Source organism: Harmonia axyridis, chromosome 2 (assembly GCF_914767665.1).
Source record: "Harmonia axyridis chromosome 2, icHarAxyr1.1, whole genome shotgun sequence".
NCBI classification, from domain to species: domain Eukaryota; kingdom Metazoa; phylum Arthropoda; class Insecta; order Coleoptera; family Coccinellidae; genus Harmonia; species Harmonia axyridis.
Window position 1 is genome coordinate 53534179 of NC_059502.1, and position 17589 is coordinate 53551767.

The 17589-nt window shown below is 36.3% G+C and overlaps 1 protein-coding gene across 2 annotated transcripts in view; it reads left to right on the forward strand.

The window, feature by feature from the left end:
• Positions 1–17589, forward strand: part of LOC123672315 (kinesin-related protein SMY1-like) — a 286748-nt gene that overhangs the window by 263124 nt on the left and 6035 nt on the right. Inside the window, exons 13-15 of one of the 2 annotated variants that reach the window (XM_045606394.1) lie at positions 553–866; positions 9937–10212; positions 14783–15009. In XM_045606394.1, coding sequence (XP_045462350.1) covers positions 553–866; positions 9937–10212; positions 14783–15009 — 817 coding nt within the window. Of the gene's footprint in view, positions 1–552; positions 867–9936; positions 10213–14782; positions 15010–17589 lie in introns of those variants that run through there. The other variant, XM_045606395.1, reaches the window with a different exon arrangement.

A 17589-nucleotide genomic window follows, 5' to 3' on the forward strand; every position in this document is an offset into this window, starting at 1 on the left:
TAGGCAAATTGTCACTTTGTCCTTTCACGAAGCCTTCTTCCATTATGGTGACATAAAAACAAAACTCGAGTTGAAACTACACTGTACAACTACAAACGGCGCGAGAGCCTTGGCGCGGCTAAGTATTTAAACGTAATTTATGGTGTAGCGATCACAGGCAAGTGCCGTGACGTCACAGACCAAAGACGTTCCGCGCTAAAATAAGTAAATTTGAATAATCTATTTCTCAGTCATTTATTGATGGATTTTCAAAATTTTTTCACTAATTTATCAGTTTTTCTCTATATTTTAATTCTATCGTGTCAAATATAGTATTATCAACATCACTAAACTAGTCCATTCATGGAGTTGCGGTTTTCACCAAATTAATTCTCCCGAAAATCGACCCAGAAAATGTGCCATTCATTTTTTTCTAGCTTTTGAGACAACCGATACAGCAAGCTATTCGGTTAACAAGGGCTCACTAAATAAATAATCGAACTTTTACTTTACTCTGAAGATTCAATTGAATGAATTACACTAAGGGAAACTATAACTTTCCTCATTTTCCAGGTAACATCGGTTCAATGATCTCCAACATGAACCTGGCACGTGTCGACTTCCAGAATAGGATGGACGGTGTGAAGCAGTATATGGCTTTCAGAAAAGTGGGTAGGGAACTTGAAGCAAGAGTCATCAGATGGTTCGCATACACTTGGACGGAGAGTGGGGCCCTTGATGAGGAGAGGGTACTTTCAGCACTCCCCGATAAACTCAAAGCTGAAATTGCCATCAGGGTTCATCTGGAAACGTTGCAAAAGGTTCGGATATTTCAAGATTGCGAGCCAGGCCTTCTGGAAGCGTTGGTATTGAAATTGAAATTGCAGGTGGGTGAAACACGTTTACTTTTATGTCGTTCCTAATTTGTTCCAATTATATTTTTCCGAATTGTACACTGCTTTATTGGGGTGAAAATATGACTTTTTGTGGCTAGAGAAGCAGTGCAGTGGCGTACCTAAGGCGGGGGATTAGGGGATATATGTAGGATCCAGTTATTGTTCCTTGTAAATAATTGCGATGGTCAACCGGATGCTTGGAGACCTATTAGTTTCTTCTAGTCTCGAGGGCATGACAGTTTCAATGAATTTACAGGGAACGAATTGTTATTGTACCGGGTTTTTCACCATAATTTGACCCCCCCTTTAACTTTGTTACTGAAAGAGGTACAAAAAAATGTTTTTCACAAAAGTTTTACGAAATCGACTAGTGTTTTTTAAAATGATTTCAAAAAATGAAATATATACAGGGTGGGCAACATATTGATAGCAACTTCATTTTTTCAAATGGACCACCCTGTATATTTTTCTATATTTGACTAGCTCTTTTTCCCCTGATTTCGAATATATAACACATGTTTGGCCTATCTCTCTTATTCTGAGTACCACAGAGTTTCAAATTTTAAGAACCACTTGGCAATCTAAGTAATCAGTTTTCAAGTGGAAGGCTGTGATAATTCAAAATGCTCTTTTTTGAGTTATCTCGTTGGCAACGATATACGTTTCATACACAGAAAGAGAAAAAATTTGAAATATTTTCACTTTATGTGAAGAACAATAATAATAAGAAAGCTACAAGGGGAGAATATATGGAATTGCATCCGAATCATCCAATTCTAATTTATAGTGAAAAACTTATATCATATCGTTGCCAATGATATAACTCAAAAAAAAAAGCATTTTGAGTTATCGCAGCCTACCACTTGAAAACATATGTTTTCATAACATATGTTATATATTCGAAATCAGGGGAGAAAGAGCTAGTCAAATATAGAAAAATATGCAGGGTGTTCAATTTGAAAAAATGAAGTTGCTATCAATATGTTGCCCACCCTGTATATATTTCATTTTTTGAAATCATTTTAGAAAACATTAGTCGATTTCGTGGAACTTTTATAGTAAACATTTTTTTGTACCTCTTTCAGTAACAAAGTTAAAGGAGGGGTCAAATTATGGTGAAAAACCCGGTACATTATAATGTAAAAAGGATGTGTTATTCTTCGAGGTGTCGAAGATATGTCATGGAGTTGTAAATCTTGAAGAGATTTACTGGGGGGTTGTGAAAGTTCGAAGACATTACGGTCGTACCAGATGTGTCACATCTGTGTATCAGGTTCTAGTCCTTCGAGAATATTCGATTTCCAGGAATCCGCGAAGATCTTTGTGGGCGGTACGGCAAAATTCTTATTGGACTAGGGGATGGTACTTTCTCTAAGGGTGTGGTCAAGCCGAAAGAAGAGAGGTCGATATTCGAGACAGGGTAAGTTCCAATCGGCAGAGACTGTTCAAGTTAAGACGAAGACGAGTAAAGTTCGGTCTAAGTCGAAGTAAGAGTAAGTTCTGTCGGTTGAAACTTAAAACGAAAGACGAAAAGACAGTTCGCGGACTAGATTAAGAAGAGTCGCGAACAAATCAAAGACGAGACGACCGAAAACTTGAAGTACGACAAAGACGTGATAATCGAAGACGTTTCGAGTAATTAAAACTAGAGTTAAAGACGAGATTCAGTACCGTAGTGAGAAAATTGTAATTAGGACGTTATTAGGATCTCCTCAATACTTAGTTTGTACTGTATAATTGTGGCTTTGTAAATAGATATAAATAATTCAAAAGAGTTTAATTATTACAAATCCAACAAAGTCACGGAGAAAAAGACGAAAGGCCAGGTAATCGAATCATACCTCTAGAGATCGATTAACCAAGCCTACATATATATCTCCCTCCAGGAGGAATATCGATTAACTGGCCAATTGAAAAGTTTCCGGTTTACCATAGTAAAGCAAATTTTTTTTGGCAAAGTTCGATTTTATTATTCAATATAGTTGCCTTCGAGGGCGATACAGCGATTATAGCGATCTTCCAACTTTTCGATACCATTTTTGTGGTACGATTTGTCTTTCGCTTCAAAAAAGGCCTCAGTTTCGACCATTTCTTCTTCTTTGGCGCTAAATTTCTTTCCAGCGAACATTCTTTCGAGGTCTGAGAACAGGAAAAAGTCGCCAGATCTGGCGAATACGGTGGATGCAGAAGCAATTCGAAGCCCAATTCATGCAATTTTGCCATTGTTGTCATTGATTTCTGACACGACGCATTGTCTTGATGAAACATCACCTTTTTTTTCTTCAAATGGGGCCGTTTTTCAACGAACAAATAACGCTATGTAATAATCGCTGTTGATGGTCTGGCCCTTTTGGAGGTAATCAATGAATATTATACCTTGCGCATCCCAGAATACTGGAGCCATAACCTTTCCAGCTGACTGTTGTGTTTTTCCTCGCTTTGGATTCGGTTCATCGTGTGCAGTCCACTAAGCTGAGTGTCGATTGGACTCCGGAGTGAAATGACGGAGCCATGTTTCGTCCATTATCACATATCGACGCCAAAATTAAGGTTTTTTGGAATTAAACAGCTTCAAACACTGCTCAGAATCATTAACACATTGTTGCTTTTGATCGATTGTGAGCTCGCGCGGCACCCATTTTGCACACAGCTTTCTCATGTACAAAAATATTCATGAATGATATGTTGTATACGTTTAGATGATATCTTCACAATGTCTGCTATCTCGATCAATTTCACTTTACGATCAATCAAAATTATTTTGTGAACATTTTTGAGTGACAGCCTCTTTTGGGCGTCCACTTCGTTCGCCGTCTTCAGTGCTGATTTCACCACGTTTAAACTTAGCATACCAATCAATGATGGTTGATTTTCCTAATGCAGACCTCGGAAACTCTTCATCAAGCCAAGATTTTGCTTCAACTGTATTTTTGCCCTTCCAAAAGCAAAATTTTATCAGCACACGAAATTCTTTTTTTTTTTTTCATGTTTCTTAGAATAAAAAAAGTAGCTACACTCACAACGCAATATCTCACCAACTAATGGTCGAACGGCTGTCAAATTTTGACACGTATCGTTTGAAGGTTTGTGCTAGCTAAAAATCATATGGATTTAATACTAGCACCTCCCTCTGTTCATCAAACCGGGGACTTTTCAATTGGACTAATATAAGTCATAAGTCACAACGCTCAATAATTTGATTGTGTAAAAATTTAATCAACGAATTCATCAACCAGCGGTTATATCAAAGGGCTCTATCTGATTAGACTATCGTCGACACAATCATTTACATACTGGCTATAAATGCCAAATTGATGATAAACAATCGCTTAAAAATTAATGTGATTCTGAAGTAAAAGCTCCGAATTACTCGAATTGAAATAGCGATACCTATGATAGCAATTTCTCCAATTTTTTAGGACCCTAATAGTAAATAAATACAAAGAAAGTTATAACGGACATCCTCCTAACCGTAGACACGTGTTTTTGGAGGAAAACGACAAAGAGCTCCGTTTGTTTGTTGTTTTCCTCCAAGATCCTCACTCTTTTTCATCGAACTGATGAGGGCCGAAAGCCCGAAACACGTGTTTACGGTTAGCACTTTTCCTTGAGGTATCTCCGTTATAATTTTCTTTGTATTTTGAATAATACCCTCGTTATCCTTTACACATAGTAAATGAATAATATCATATTACATCTAACTATCCCTTTGTCGGCACTTTGGATTCCATTACTTACTGCGTTAACATTTTCATTCACAAATAAGATAGGTCAGTTCAGTACCTAGGTTTAGTATATTCTGTTGATTAGTTTTGAGGCGGGCGACGTGAAATGTTTGTATTATATTCCGTGATTTAATGTGTGTTGTATGATCTCAAAAACTAATCAAAATCTTATTATGAGTAAGCTTTTTTGAAAAACTTCTTCGAGAGAAGGAAAATTGATGCAGGCGAATCTTAAAGTTTTTCGCGGTTAAATACAACAGCTGACACTTCGACAGGTGAAAATCAATCCCATAAATGTCTGTAAATTCAAAGGACATCGAAAACGAATAACTAAATTTTTTTCTCTATTTTATACCAAACTTCAACGAGCACTGAAAAAAAAATCAGTAAGATACTTGACTGCTGAGATACTCTGATAATTGGAATGTTGCTTTCTGTGACTTTGTGAACATGTTTTTTTGTTTCCAAAAACTTCCTGAACCAATTACTTAAAGCCGAATTGAATAATTCCTTTCAACATTCCCAACTCCAACTAACTTTTTTCAAATTCAACGTAAACCATTTCTCCATCTTCTCTTGGCGTAACCGTACCGAAATGCTTTGGGTTTGGGAGTGGCAAACTTTCACTCACTCAGCCTTCAATCTTTCCCATTTCGGATGCAACTCAACTAACTCCGACTGACCAAAGGTTTTTTTTCTGAATAAGGTAAATCTTATTTCCGGAGGCTGAAGGTTGCAGAAACCGAAGGTTCTATCGTATTATCGGTTCCTTAATTTGAAACATATTTTTGAAATCTAAATTTTTAAGCTCAAATACCTTATAGCGTCTACTCAGCATCAATTTCTCACGATGTGTTTTTTCGTTCTGCGATTATTCCGATTATTGTTGAAAAAAAATGGCAAATTTTTACAAAAACGCCCTCTCGTATTTTTCACTTTTTCAATATTTTTCATTGAAAATGAGCATTCTAGAATGATTCTTAATGGTTTTTAATGATGACAAATAAGTATTTTTGCTGATTTGTTGAAAGGGATCGGGAGTAAACAAGGGTGCTGAGTGGGTTAGTTAGTTTTTGAAGAAACGTTATGAAAATGGTGGTTTCTAAGCACGTTTACTCTAACATGTAAAGATTGATGACATCATTCTCTAAAACAAATAAAACAATTCAAACTTCACCTAACCTAACCTTACCTTATAACAGGTGTTTTTTTTCGAGATATATAACTTTAAGTTGGCATTACTGTTCAAGATGGCAACCGATTTAACAGTTGTCAAGTGATTTATTCTCAGTTTGGTTTGGCAATTCATCATGAATAGACTCACGCCTGAACAATGCTTACAAATAGTGCAATTTTATTTCGAATATAATGGTTCTGTGCGGAATACGTATTGCGCACTACGTTTATTTTATTTTGTTTAACGATGAGGCGTTGAATGGCTACGTCAACAAACAAAACTGCCGCATTTGGAGTGAAGCTAATCCTCAAGTGTATGTCGAAACACCGTTACATCCAGAAAAACTTACTGTTTGGTGCGCTTTATGGGCTGGTGGAATCATTGGTCCGTACTTCTTCAAAAACTATGATGACCAGAACATTACAGTCAATGGCGATCGGTATAGAGCCATGATTACTGAATTTTTCATTCCTGAATTGAACAACCATGATGTCCAGGAGCTGTGGTTCCAACAAGATGGCGCAACATGTCACACAGCTCGTGCCACAATCGATTTATTGAAAAACACGTTTGGTGACCACCTAATTTCACGTTTTGGACCTGTGAATTGGCCTCCAAGATCTTGTGATTTAACACCGATAGACTACTTTCTGTGGGGCTATGTAATGTCATTGGTCTATGCGGATAAGCCACAAACCCTTGACCATTTGGAAGACAACATTCGCCGTGTTATTGCCGATATGCGGCCACAAATATTGGAAAAAGTCATCGAAAATTGGATGTCCAGATTGGACTACATCCGAGCCAGTCGGGCAGTCATATGCCAGAAATCATATTTAAAATGTAATGCCACAAGATTATCTTGTGGATGAATAAAATTCATGTCATCGTTGTTTTATTGCAATTTAAAGTTCTATAGCTCTCAAAAAAACACCCTTTATAACTACACACCTGTAATTCTGCAGATTGATGACGTCAATCTCAAAAACAATTTTGATGTTATGGCGAATTTTAAATGGACTGTAAAAATATAAGAAAAAGAAAATGTGGATAAAATGCTGAAATTCAACTCACCAAATCAATCCTGGGACTTAAGTTAAGTTAAGTTGGTGTATCTTACCCTTCGTAAACCACAGGAAAAAAGTTGGGTTATGGGGTAGAAAGGAGCGAAGGACTTCAACAAGCACCCTTTACTCTATTTTTGTTCTTGACTTCCACACAAAAACTGGAAGATACTAGCGGCACTAACTTCTATTGCGAACAAATCTATAGCGGAAGAAACTAAAATTTTGATATAGCGAGTTTTCTATTCTAATATTAGCGGAAATTTCCATGAATTCAGCGGAATTTCAAGAGCGGGTGAAAACTATAATGAATTAATAGCAAAGGCAGTGATATATCCTCAAATGACAATCGTCGATTTGATACTGAATCCATACTCGGTCTCGTGAATACGATATTGACACATGTTCTTTTTATGTTTTCACGACAACAAAATTAGCGTAAACATAATTCAACAATTTTTTTCAAAAATATTCAGAATATCAGGCACGTGGTGAGTGTTGTTGAAATATCAATTTTCTTTTTCGGCTATCTCGGGAACTATCTATTTGCCAGAGGTCTTATTGCAAATATAGCATGAAGACATCATAACGAATCACTATACGAAATATTATCAAAATTGGGGAGGGGGCGTAAAACTAAAAATTAACCCAGAAATCAAAATATGTTTATTTCATTGTTAAGGACAAGGTATACCATTAACGATGTAAAACGATATCAGCAAATGGCCGCTGAGGCTAAGGTTGCAGTATCATATCCATTTCATGAAATTTTCCATGACCCCTTCATCTTTAAGGTCTTGAATCGACTGTGGATCATTGGCATAAACCTCATCAAGAAAAGAAGTCTATAGATGTTAAATGCTAACATCTCGGTGGCTAATTGTAATGACCTCTTCGAAAAATAACAATAACGTCGTCCACATCAATATCTTCCAATACCGAACATAAAAAATTGTTTATCATATCAGATCGACGAAGAATCGACAAACCTGGCATTCATCAATATTACGGGCTACAACAGCAATATTCTCAGTTATTCTTAAGCTACGCACATAGTTTCAATTCTTCACATCACCAACTTGCCCCAACTGCTCAAACTATTGGTGAAAAAATGCTTCACTACGAGCCAAAAGTGCTTTAGTTTTGCGAACTGTGACTGCAAAATTTTCATTATTTTTGTTGTGAATTTTAAGAAATTCATTGCGCTGTTGAAGCGTGTATCGTTCAATTTTTAGTAATGGCGTAGTTTTTTCTTGTAAAACGATGACGGCTTCAAAAGTGACTGCTGCTCAGCTAGCGGGCTATTCGAAATGAAACCTATTTTTGGAAAACACTTTTTATTTGAATTGTAAACACTTGCAATATACAACTATTCACATATTCATATTTCATCTAGACGTACAAGCTAAATTAACTAATAGCTTGATCTAACCGAACCATAGCCACTTTACCACTTGGTCAACAGCCGTAGAGACTGTAGACTTACGCTATACCGCAAACTAGTAATTTGTTAAATGAATAAACGATAATTATATTTTATTTATTTCAATGGAGAATACAGTAAAACACTTCATATCCCCACGACGATTCATTTTATCGCAAAATCAAAATATTCCTAGTTGTGTAGGCTAAGAAAAAGATTCTGAAGAGATAGATGTAAAGGGTGTTTTTTTTTAGAGCTATAGAACATTAAATTGCAATTAAACAACGATGGATTATTCGATTGACATGAATTTTATTTATCCGCAAGATAATCTTGTAGCATTACATTTTAAATATGATTTCTGGCATATGACCGCCACGGCTGGCTCGGATGTAGTCCAATCAGGACATCCAATTTTCGATGACTTTTTCCAACATTTTTGGCCGTATATCGGCAATAACACGGCGAATGTTGTCTTCCAAATGGTCAAGGGTTTGTGGCTTATCCGCATAGACCAATGACTTTACATAGCCCAACAGAAAGTAGTCTAGCGGTGTTAAATCACAAGATCTTGGACGACAATTCACAGGTCCAAAACGTGAAATTAGGCGGTCACCAAACGTGTCTTTCAATAAATCGATTGTGGCACGAGCTGTGTGACATGTTGCGCCGTCTTGTTGGAACCACAGCTCCTGCACATCATGGTTGTTCAATTCAGGAATGAAAAAGTTAGTAATCATGGCTCTATACCGATCACCATTGACTGTAACGTTCTGGCCATCATCGTTTTTGAAGAAGTACGGACCAATGATTCCACCAGCCCATAAAGCGCAACAAACAGTCAGTTTTTCTGGATCTAACGGTGTTTCGACATACACTTGAGGATTAGCCTCACTCCAAATGCGTCATTTTTGTTTGTTGACGTAGCCATTGAACCAGAAGTGCGCTTCATCGCTAAACAAAATAAAATGGACGTAGTGCGCGATACGTATTCCGCACAGAACCATTATTTTCGAAATAAAATTGCACTATTTGCAAGCGTTGTTTAGGCGTGAGTCTATTCATGATGAATTGCCAAACCAAACTGAAAATAAATCACTTGACAGCTGTTAAATCGGTCGCCATCTTGAACAGTAATGCCAACTTAAAGTTATATACCTCGAAAAAAACACGCGTTATATTTCCTATTAAAAAAAATTACTTAACCTTGAAATAAAAAGTCAAGATCACATTGAATGTCTGCATTCGAAGTCCTCTTGAAAACTAAGAAACTTTTATTTCAAACATTTTTTTATTCCCAAGGAATTATTTCAGTGGATCGTTCGAAATAGGTCACCCCGTATATTTGTGTCATCCGTCTTTACTGGGAATAAAGCATACAAAAATAGGTTTTTACTTCTTCAGTTTCCATAATATCATCTCCACCGACAAGACGTTTCAGTCTGAGTGTTTGGAATCACCTCATTTCTCGGCTATTACATTATTCTCGAAGGATCTACCTGAATACACGATGAGCTCTCAAAAATAAAGAGTTCATGTCAGTGATTCTCGTGAGAGGTTAGTTTTCTGATCACATGACACCACACTCACGACAGGTGAATTACATCATACATTTCGAATGAACACTAAGATAAAATTTTCTCATGCTGATGCTCATGTTTGTTTCATGCAGGTTTTTTCTCCAGGCGATTACATCTGTAGGAAGGGAGATGTGGGAAAAGAGATGTATATCGTAAAGAGAGGAAGACTTCAAGTGGTCGCCGATGATGGACATTCGGTACTGGCCACTCTCAGTGCCGGATCTGTGTTCGGTGAAGTCAGTGTTCTGGATATTGCCGGAAATAGGACTGGTAACCGAAGAACGGCTAACGTTAGATCTCTAGGATATTCCGATCTGTTCTGCTTGGCTAAAGACGACCTTCTGGTGGCGCTGGCAGACTATCCAGATGTAAGTACCTACTTAGTTTCTTTGCACTATAATTTTTGGCAAAATGTTAATTTAATTTTCAAAAACGTGTTATAATGGAATCAAATTCATTGTACCGTTTGCCGAAAATATACACTTACCAACCAGTTATCTGATAATTAGAAAAGAGAAGATATTTGATTATTTTTAGGATGAACAAAATGTTATCTCCAAATTCAGCACATCTCAGATGGAAAGATTAAATGTAGTACTGTTAAATAGATAAATTACAATCTAAGATTTCTAAAAATGCATAGGCCTACAACTTTGCTTTCTCTTTTTTTTCCTAAATACGAGGCTTTATTTTAAAAAACTGGTGATACATATATAATTCGAAGTACTTTACATCGCTGGCCACTACTCTCTCCCATCTTTCGGGCAGCGTACGAATCCTGCTATGACAAAACTGGTCATAGGTCATATTTTGAAGCGAACCACAAATCTATTCAATTTTTACTTCTTCACATTGAGTCATAAGTGCTGGTCAGCCAGGCTGTGTGCCATTGATCTAAACAAGTGATAGTCCGAAGAAGAAACGTCTTAAAAATACGGCAGGTGGAGTAGATCTTCCCATTTCAACGTTTCCATGTATGTCTTAACCACTTTCACAACATCGAGTCGAGCATTGTCATTGTCATCACTTTATCTCTCGTTATATTGCGGCCGTTTGTCTTTCAATGCTCGACTTAAACGCATTAATTGCTTTCGATAATGATCACCTGTGATTGTTTTAAACGGGTTTACAACTCATAATACACTACGCTGAGCTGGTCCCACCAAAGACTGAGCATGACCTTGGCACCATAAATATTGGGTTTGGCGTCGATGTGGAAGCATGATTTTCTGCGCTTGGGATTATTGTAATGAACCCATTTTTCCTCTCCAGTGTCCACAAAGCTATGCAGAAATCCCTTCCGTCTTTGCCTTGCAAGCAGCTGTTCACAAGCAAACAAACGCCGTTCAACATATATCGGCTTCAACTCGTACGGCATCCAATTTCCCTGTTTCTGAATCATTCCCATGATTTTCAGGCGCTTTGAATTGGCTTGTTGCGTCACTCCCAATGATCCTGCCAATTCTTGTTGCAATTGAACGAGTCTTGATCAAGTAATGCCTCCAATTCTGCATCTTCAAAAACCGCCATGCTGATCTTCGACGTCAAAATCACGTTCTTGAAGCGTTTAAACCACTCTCAGTATATTTCTCCAATAATAGCTTGACTTTTTTTGGCGAACGTCCATCAACGTTACTATGGAAATGATCACAATAGTAGGCGAAACACCAAAACGATTATATCACGTCGTCAAGGGTATATTTACTTATCAATACGCTGTTATTATGGGAAATTCACGGTTTTTATTGATGCATCGAAACATGAGTTATATAATCAATAAAATAATTTTTATATTTATCGAATAAGTTTCACTAACACATTCATAACAAATTATGAATAATATAAATATCTTTCATTCGGATTAGGTAATAAGAAATTGGCAATTCTCCCGCACCATTACGTATAACTGTGGTGAAATTTGATATCAGGGTTGTTTCTGAATATGTTTATTGTTTAAAAATTTAAACTGTCATTTTATAGGCAACGTTTCGGGCACTGCCCCTTTTCAAGCCTGTAAAATATATAAAAAACATACTTAATAAACATCAAATAAGAAGGTTATAAGTGTACATATTGAATTAGATCTCTATTCAATATAAAAAATTTACCTACTTGTTCGATTGTTGTTAGTTCCATTTGATGTTTATTAAGTATGTTTTTTATATATTTTACAGACTTGAAGAAGGGCACTACCCGAAACGTTGCCTATCAAATGACAGTTTAAATTTTTGAACAATAAATATATTCAGAAACAACCCTGAAATCAAATTTCACCACACAATGAAAAGTGAACAGGGTAAATAATCAAATCAATAAATTACGTATAACTGTAGTCCTACTGGCTCCAGCTTCTGCCAAAAGAGTTCCTGATGTTCGACACAGATAGTGACCTGTATATATTTTTCAGGATCGCGCAAACCCAGATATTTGGCATGGGATTTTGCCAAATGTGTTTTTCCTAGCTGGTTGTATAGTAAAGGGCTTTCCAATAAGAGGTTTTATTTTGATATGAAAGAAGAGGTTTTTTTTACGAAAAATCAATGGATGTTTATTACATTGCAAATAGGAAGGAATGCTATTAACGATGGAAAACGATATCAATCAAATCAGCGCCACGCCTACGGTTGCAACACCAAATACTTTTTATGAAATTTTCCCTGACCATTAGCATATTTGCGGCAGTACATTCTCGATACCTTCACGAATTACATCTTTAAGATCTTAAATCGATTGTGAAGCAATCTCATAGACCTTATCTTTCACGTGGCCCCAAAGAAAAAGTCTAAAGGTGTTAAATCATAGGTTTTTCTTGCAGAATTGCGATTGTTCCGTTGCTTGTGTGGCACATGGTGTGGTCTCATCAAAATCAAACGTTGTCGACATCAATATCTTTCAATTCCGACGATAAAAGTCATCAATCATAGCTCGGTACCTAATCCATCCACCGTAACACCTTCTCCAGCCTCATTTTCGAATAATTAAGGTTCAATCACACCATCATCCCAAAAACCGCACCAAACTGCTTTAGTCTGAGGATGGAGAGTCTTTGCAACAATCATTTTTGGATTTTCCGAGCCCCAAATGCGACAATTCTGCTTATTACTGTAGCCACCGAGGTGAAAATGGACCTCACCACTGAAGACAATTTTCGATGAAGATCCGGATCATTTTGGTTCATTTCAAAGACCCAATCAGCGAAGATACGCTGTTGCTGGTGGTGGAACGGCTTAAGATCTTATGTTAATTGAACTTCAAAAGTCTTAAAACTTAAGTCTTTATGCAAAATAGGGTTTAATGCCGTTCGTGGGATGCGTAATGCCCAAGATCGGCGAGGTATCGACAAATCAGGTTTTCGTCAACACTACGTGCTACATCAACAATATTCCCAGTTATTCTTGAGATACGCGAATGATTTCGATTGTCCACTAACTCATCCCAACAGATCAAATTTTTCCACCAGTTTCACTATTGCCGACCGAGAAGGTGCTTCACGACTACCCAAAAATGCTTTAGTTTTGCGAACTGTGACTGCAAAATTTTCACCATTTTTGTAGCGAATTTTAACAATTTAAATGCGTATAATGTTGAAGCCTGTTCCATATTTAGTATTGGCGAGTTTTCACTTGCAAGCGTCAAAAGAAGACTGCTTCAAAAGTGGTAGCTACCCAAAAAGTCGACAATTCAAAATGAAACCTCTTACTGGAAAACCCTTTATATTCCTTTGTTCGCGCTTTCATTTATTTCAATAGAACGGTGGCATAATAGAATTTGATCTTCCACGAGTTCCATATCCACAAATGAAATGCCAACGTTCTACTTCATCCCAAATAATTTCCCGAATACTCGAGATATCTCGGATCAACATCGGGGTACAATTGCTGAAAAATTTTCGACTTGTTTCATTTCAACAAGAATGAGAGATAAGACAGGCGTAGATCTTTTTTTTTCTTGGGGATAATGGAAAAAAATCGTCTGCTACACATCAATTATTTCATCAGAAATAAATACTTATAAAACATACTAACACAACAAGGAACATTTCAAAAACAACAAGCAAGAAAACATTCAATAAATTTGTGTTCATAACAGAAAACACATAAATATAACATGCCTACAAACTACTGACTCAAAAACAATTGTTGTGAAAGGGAAATAAAATCATTCACTCCTTATATAGTTTGTCCTTTGCGTTTTTTATAATTCTTATTCCAAGAATCTCCTTTCCATATTCGCAAATCATATATCGAGTTATATTTCCCTATGGATGATAAATAAGTCCAAACCCGTCAATTTTTCTGACCCAATATTTGTCTGAGCCAAGGTTTCAACCTTTTAAAAATTAAAAAACTCCTTTCAGAACTCGTTACACTTTCAGGCATTACAAAGATCAAATATAGCGTCATCTAAACATTCAGATATGTGGACTTATGTGGATTTTCAATCTTCGATTGAATCTGCCTACTTAAATTATATGTTAAACTAAGAAAATAAGATAAGCAATACAGAGATAAAATGAAGTTTGTGGAAATTAGAGATTCTACAAGCCCTTTGAAAAACATGGGAAAGTGTATATCGAGACAACAAATCGGATAGATAAAGAAACATAATGAACCTCGTATGTAGACGTGCTCGTAGTACAATAAAAGTAATAATCTTGAAAGCGATAACAAACTCATAAACCGTAAGAGGATCCAATTTATTTTATATTATTGTTTTTTCAAAAATGAAAGTGAAATGATTATTGCTTCATTTTTATGGAAAACTTTTTGTTGTTTTGGCGAGAATTTCGAAATTTTATATTTTGGAAGTGTGAGGGGTGCAATTACCCCCAGTATCCCTCCACATCTACGCCCTTGGGATCCCGTCGTTATTCGAAACAAAATAAAATCGTATTGTTTCCGCTGCTGCAGAAGAAACATTTATTCCTCTCTCTTTCAGGCCAGGGCCACACTAATTGAACGAGGTTGCCAGTTATTGAGAAAGGATGGCCTTCTAGATGAGGAAATGTTTAGGAAGGCGAGAGAGACGCAGGATTCGATGGCGGACAGCCTGAAGAAATTGGAAGCAACTGTGGAGATGCTCCAGACGAGATTAGCACGCCTTCTAGCCGAATTCACCTCCAGCCAGGCCAAGTTGAAACAACGCATAACGAGGGTCGAACTGAGGTGAGTATAAGGCGGTTATGCCGTCTCGAAACTATCGATTACGTATTTCAAATTTTAATTCCTTTCAACAACCTTGAGATTGTGGCATTTCGGCTTCGAGTTACAAGCTACTACCTAGAAACCTCTGAAGATGCCTACTGTAGTAAAATACAGATAGGCAGGCGTTATACAAACTAGGCCACGGCTGAAAAACCTGGAATTTTTTAACGATCTGTTCGTGAAGATCTTTATCATTATACAGGGTGTTCCACCATTGACGCGACGATCAATTATGGTTCAGCACTGAAATTCACGTTTTGAAAAAAAACAAAGTATCTTTCATGTTTTCTTATGAAACACCCTGTTTTCATTGAATTTTCTGATTGCATGGAATAGATGAACCACTGCTCCATATGCTTCAAACATACCGGATATTCCGTATTTACGTAAATTGAAGGTCATTAGAAAAACATAAGAACTTCGAAATGAATGAATTTATTTGAATGAGATTTTGGAAGTGAATCTTAGAAGAATGGAGGTATCGACTTTTCTATAATCATTAAGAACTCTACTGGGTGCTTTAAATGAGTATGAGACGATTCATTGATGACTTATTCAAACGTTAATATCGAGCTCATTCCAAATGGCACACCCTTTATTTAATTTCGAGAATTTTTCGAAGATAAAAGAATTTGCCACCTGATGAAAAAGTGAAATGAATGTGCCAGTTAAAATGTGCCCGATAATAACGTTTGAATAACGTCATCCAGGAATTGTCTCATTTTGAGCACCCAGTAGAGTTCTCAATAATTACCTAATGAGCTCACAAACGTTGATTTAACATTTGTTCAACATTGGAATTCACGTTTCCGATTGAATTTTCAACGTGTTTACACAGTTATATTCAACGTATTTTTTCAACAGTTAGGAAAACTAGTTTTTTAATAACTACATTACGTTATTTTGTATATATTAATCAAATCCAATCAAATCAAACTTCATTTATCATAACAAAAATTTCAATTCATTTATATACAAAATTTTTTGTTTTTATAACTCTGCCTCTCAATCAAAATTAATAATATGCTGATATTGGATGTTATTTCAAAATTGCATTGAAACCATTCGATAATCAGTTACCTATAGAACACGTTGATTTTACGTTTTCTCGTAACTATATTAACACTTTTCCATTCAACGTTCATATAGACTAATCATTCATACTCTCTGTTGTTTATTTCGTTAATATACAAGTTTGTGTTCAACTTTATATCATCGTTCTTGTTGAATATATTTTTCAATCAACCTCTCAACCTTTTTTTGACTCAAATGGTTGATAGTAACACTGGAATATACATTTTAAATCGATGATGAAACTACGATCTAATCATGTTACTATATCACATTGTTAAATGCGCTATTATCCCTAGTTATTTGTACATTATCAAACAATATTATTTATTCATTGTCTTAGAAGTGTTCAACAAATTTTCCATTTACGAATTTGAAACCCAGTTGAATTTGCAAAAAAATATTTTTAGAAAAGTAGGTTTTCCTCGATAAATTTCCATGCCTGTGTTTTTCCGATAATATATTTGAAGAGCCCGTGCAAACATTTAAACATCCACTTAAGCGGTTGTTTACTATATTATATATACACTTGTAGTGACTCTTTACTAGTCCAACAAAGTCACCCATAACCCGCCGAAAGTGTCAGATCATGTTAGCATACTGAAGAATAGGACTTGGTGAGAACCGCTTAGGAACAGCGCGTGCTGTAAACTTTATTTGATATATTTATTATATATATATTTATTTCATTCAGGCAAAGTCCTCCGTTATAAAAATGGAAGGGGTATTTGGCAGACATCAATGAGTGCTAAACTGACGATTATATCAGTGATCTCAACGTAATCTCCTCAAAAAATTACCTTGGGTCGAGTACGTATCGCCAAAAATTTTTTTTTAAACATTCAGAATGTACCAAAAATATAACCAAATAGTTTAAGGCCCGGTGCACACATCCGACTTTTGCAGTTACGACACCGTTGCTGTGTCGTACTTGCGGCCTGTTGTACAAAGAATCAAATGGGAGCATGCACACTACCCGCCGTGCCGTTGCGACGTCGTAACTGCCATCATGCGGGCTGTGGTACAAAAAATCAAATGGGAGCATGCACACTAGCGTACGACACCGCAACGGTGTCGCAACTGTAAATGTCGGATGTGTGCACCGGGGCTAAATATGTATATCCTTTGTTATGTAAAATACTCAAATATATAAACAATTGTTTATATATTTGAGTGTTCAATCAACGTTCTCGTTGATATCATATTAAAACCGTATCTATACTATACGGTTAAAAAACAACGTTCAATATTGATATAATACTACGAGCAAATGAACGTTATTATCCACGACTTCTTTACTGATAATAAGCGTTTGATCACAAAACCATTTCACAGATTATTCTAACGTACCTGTGCCCATTGGGTATCAAAAAGTCAGTGCTCACCTCCGTTTTTCTTGTATTCACTTTCAAAATTCCATTCAAATGAATTCATTCATTTTTTATCAGGTTACCAGGTCAGTTTCGAGTA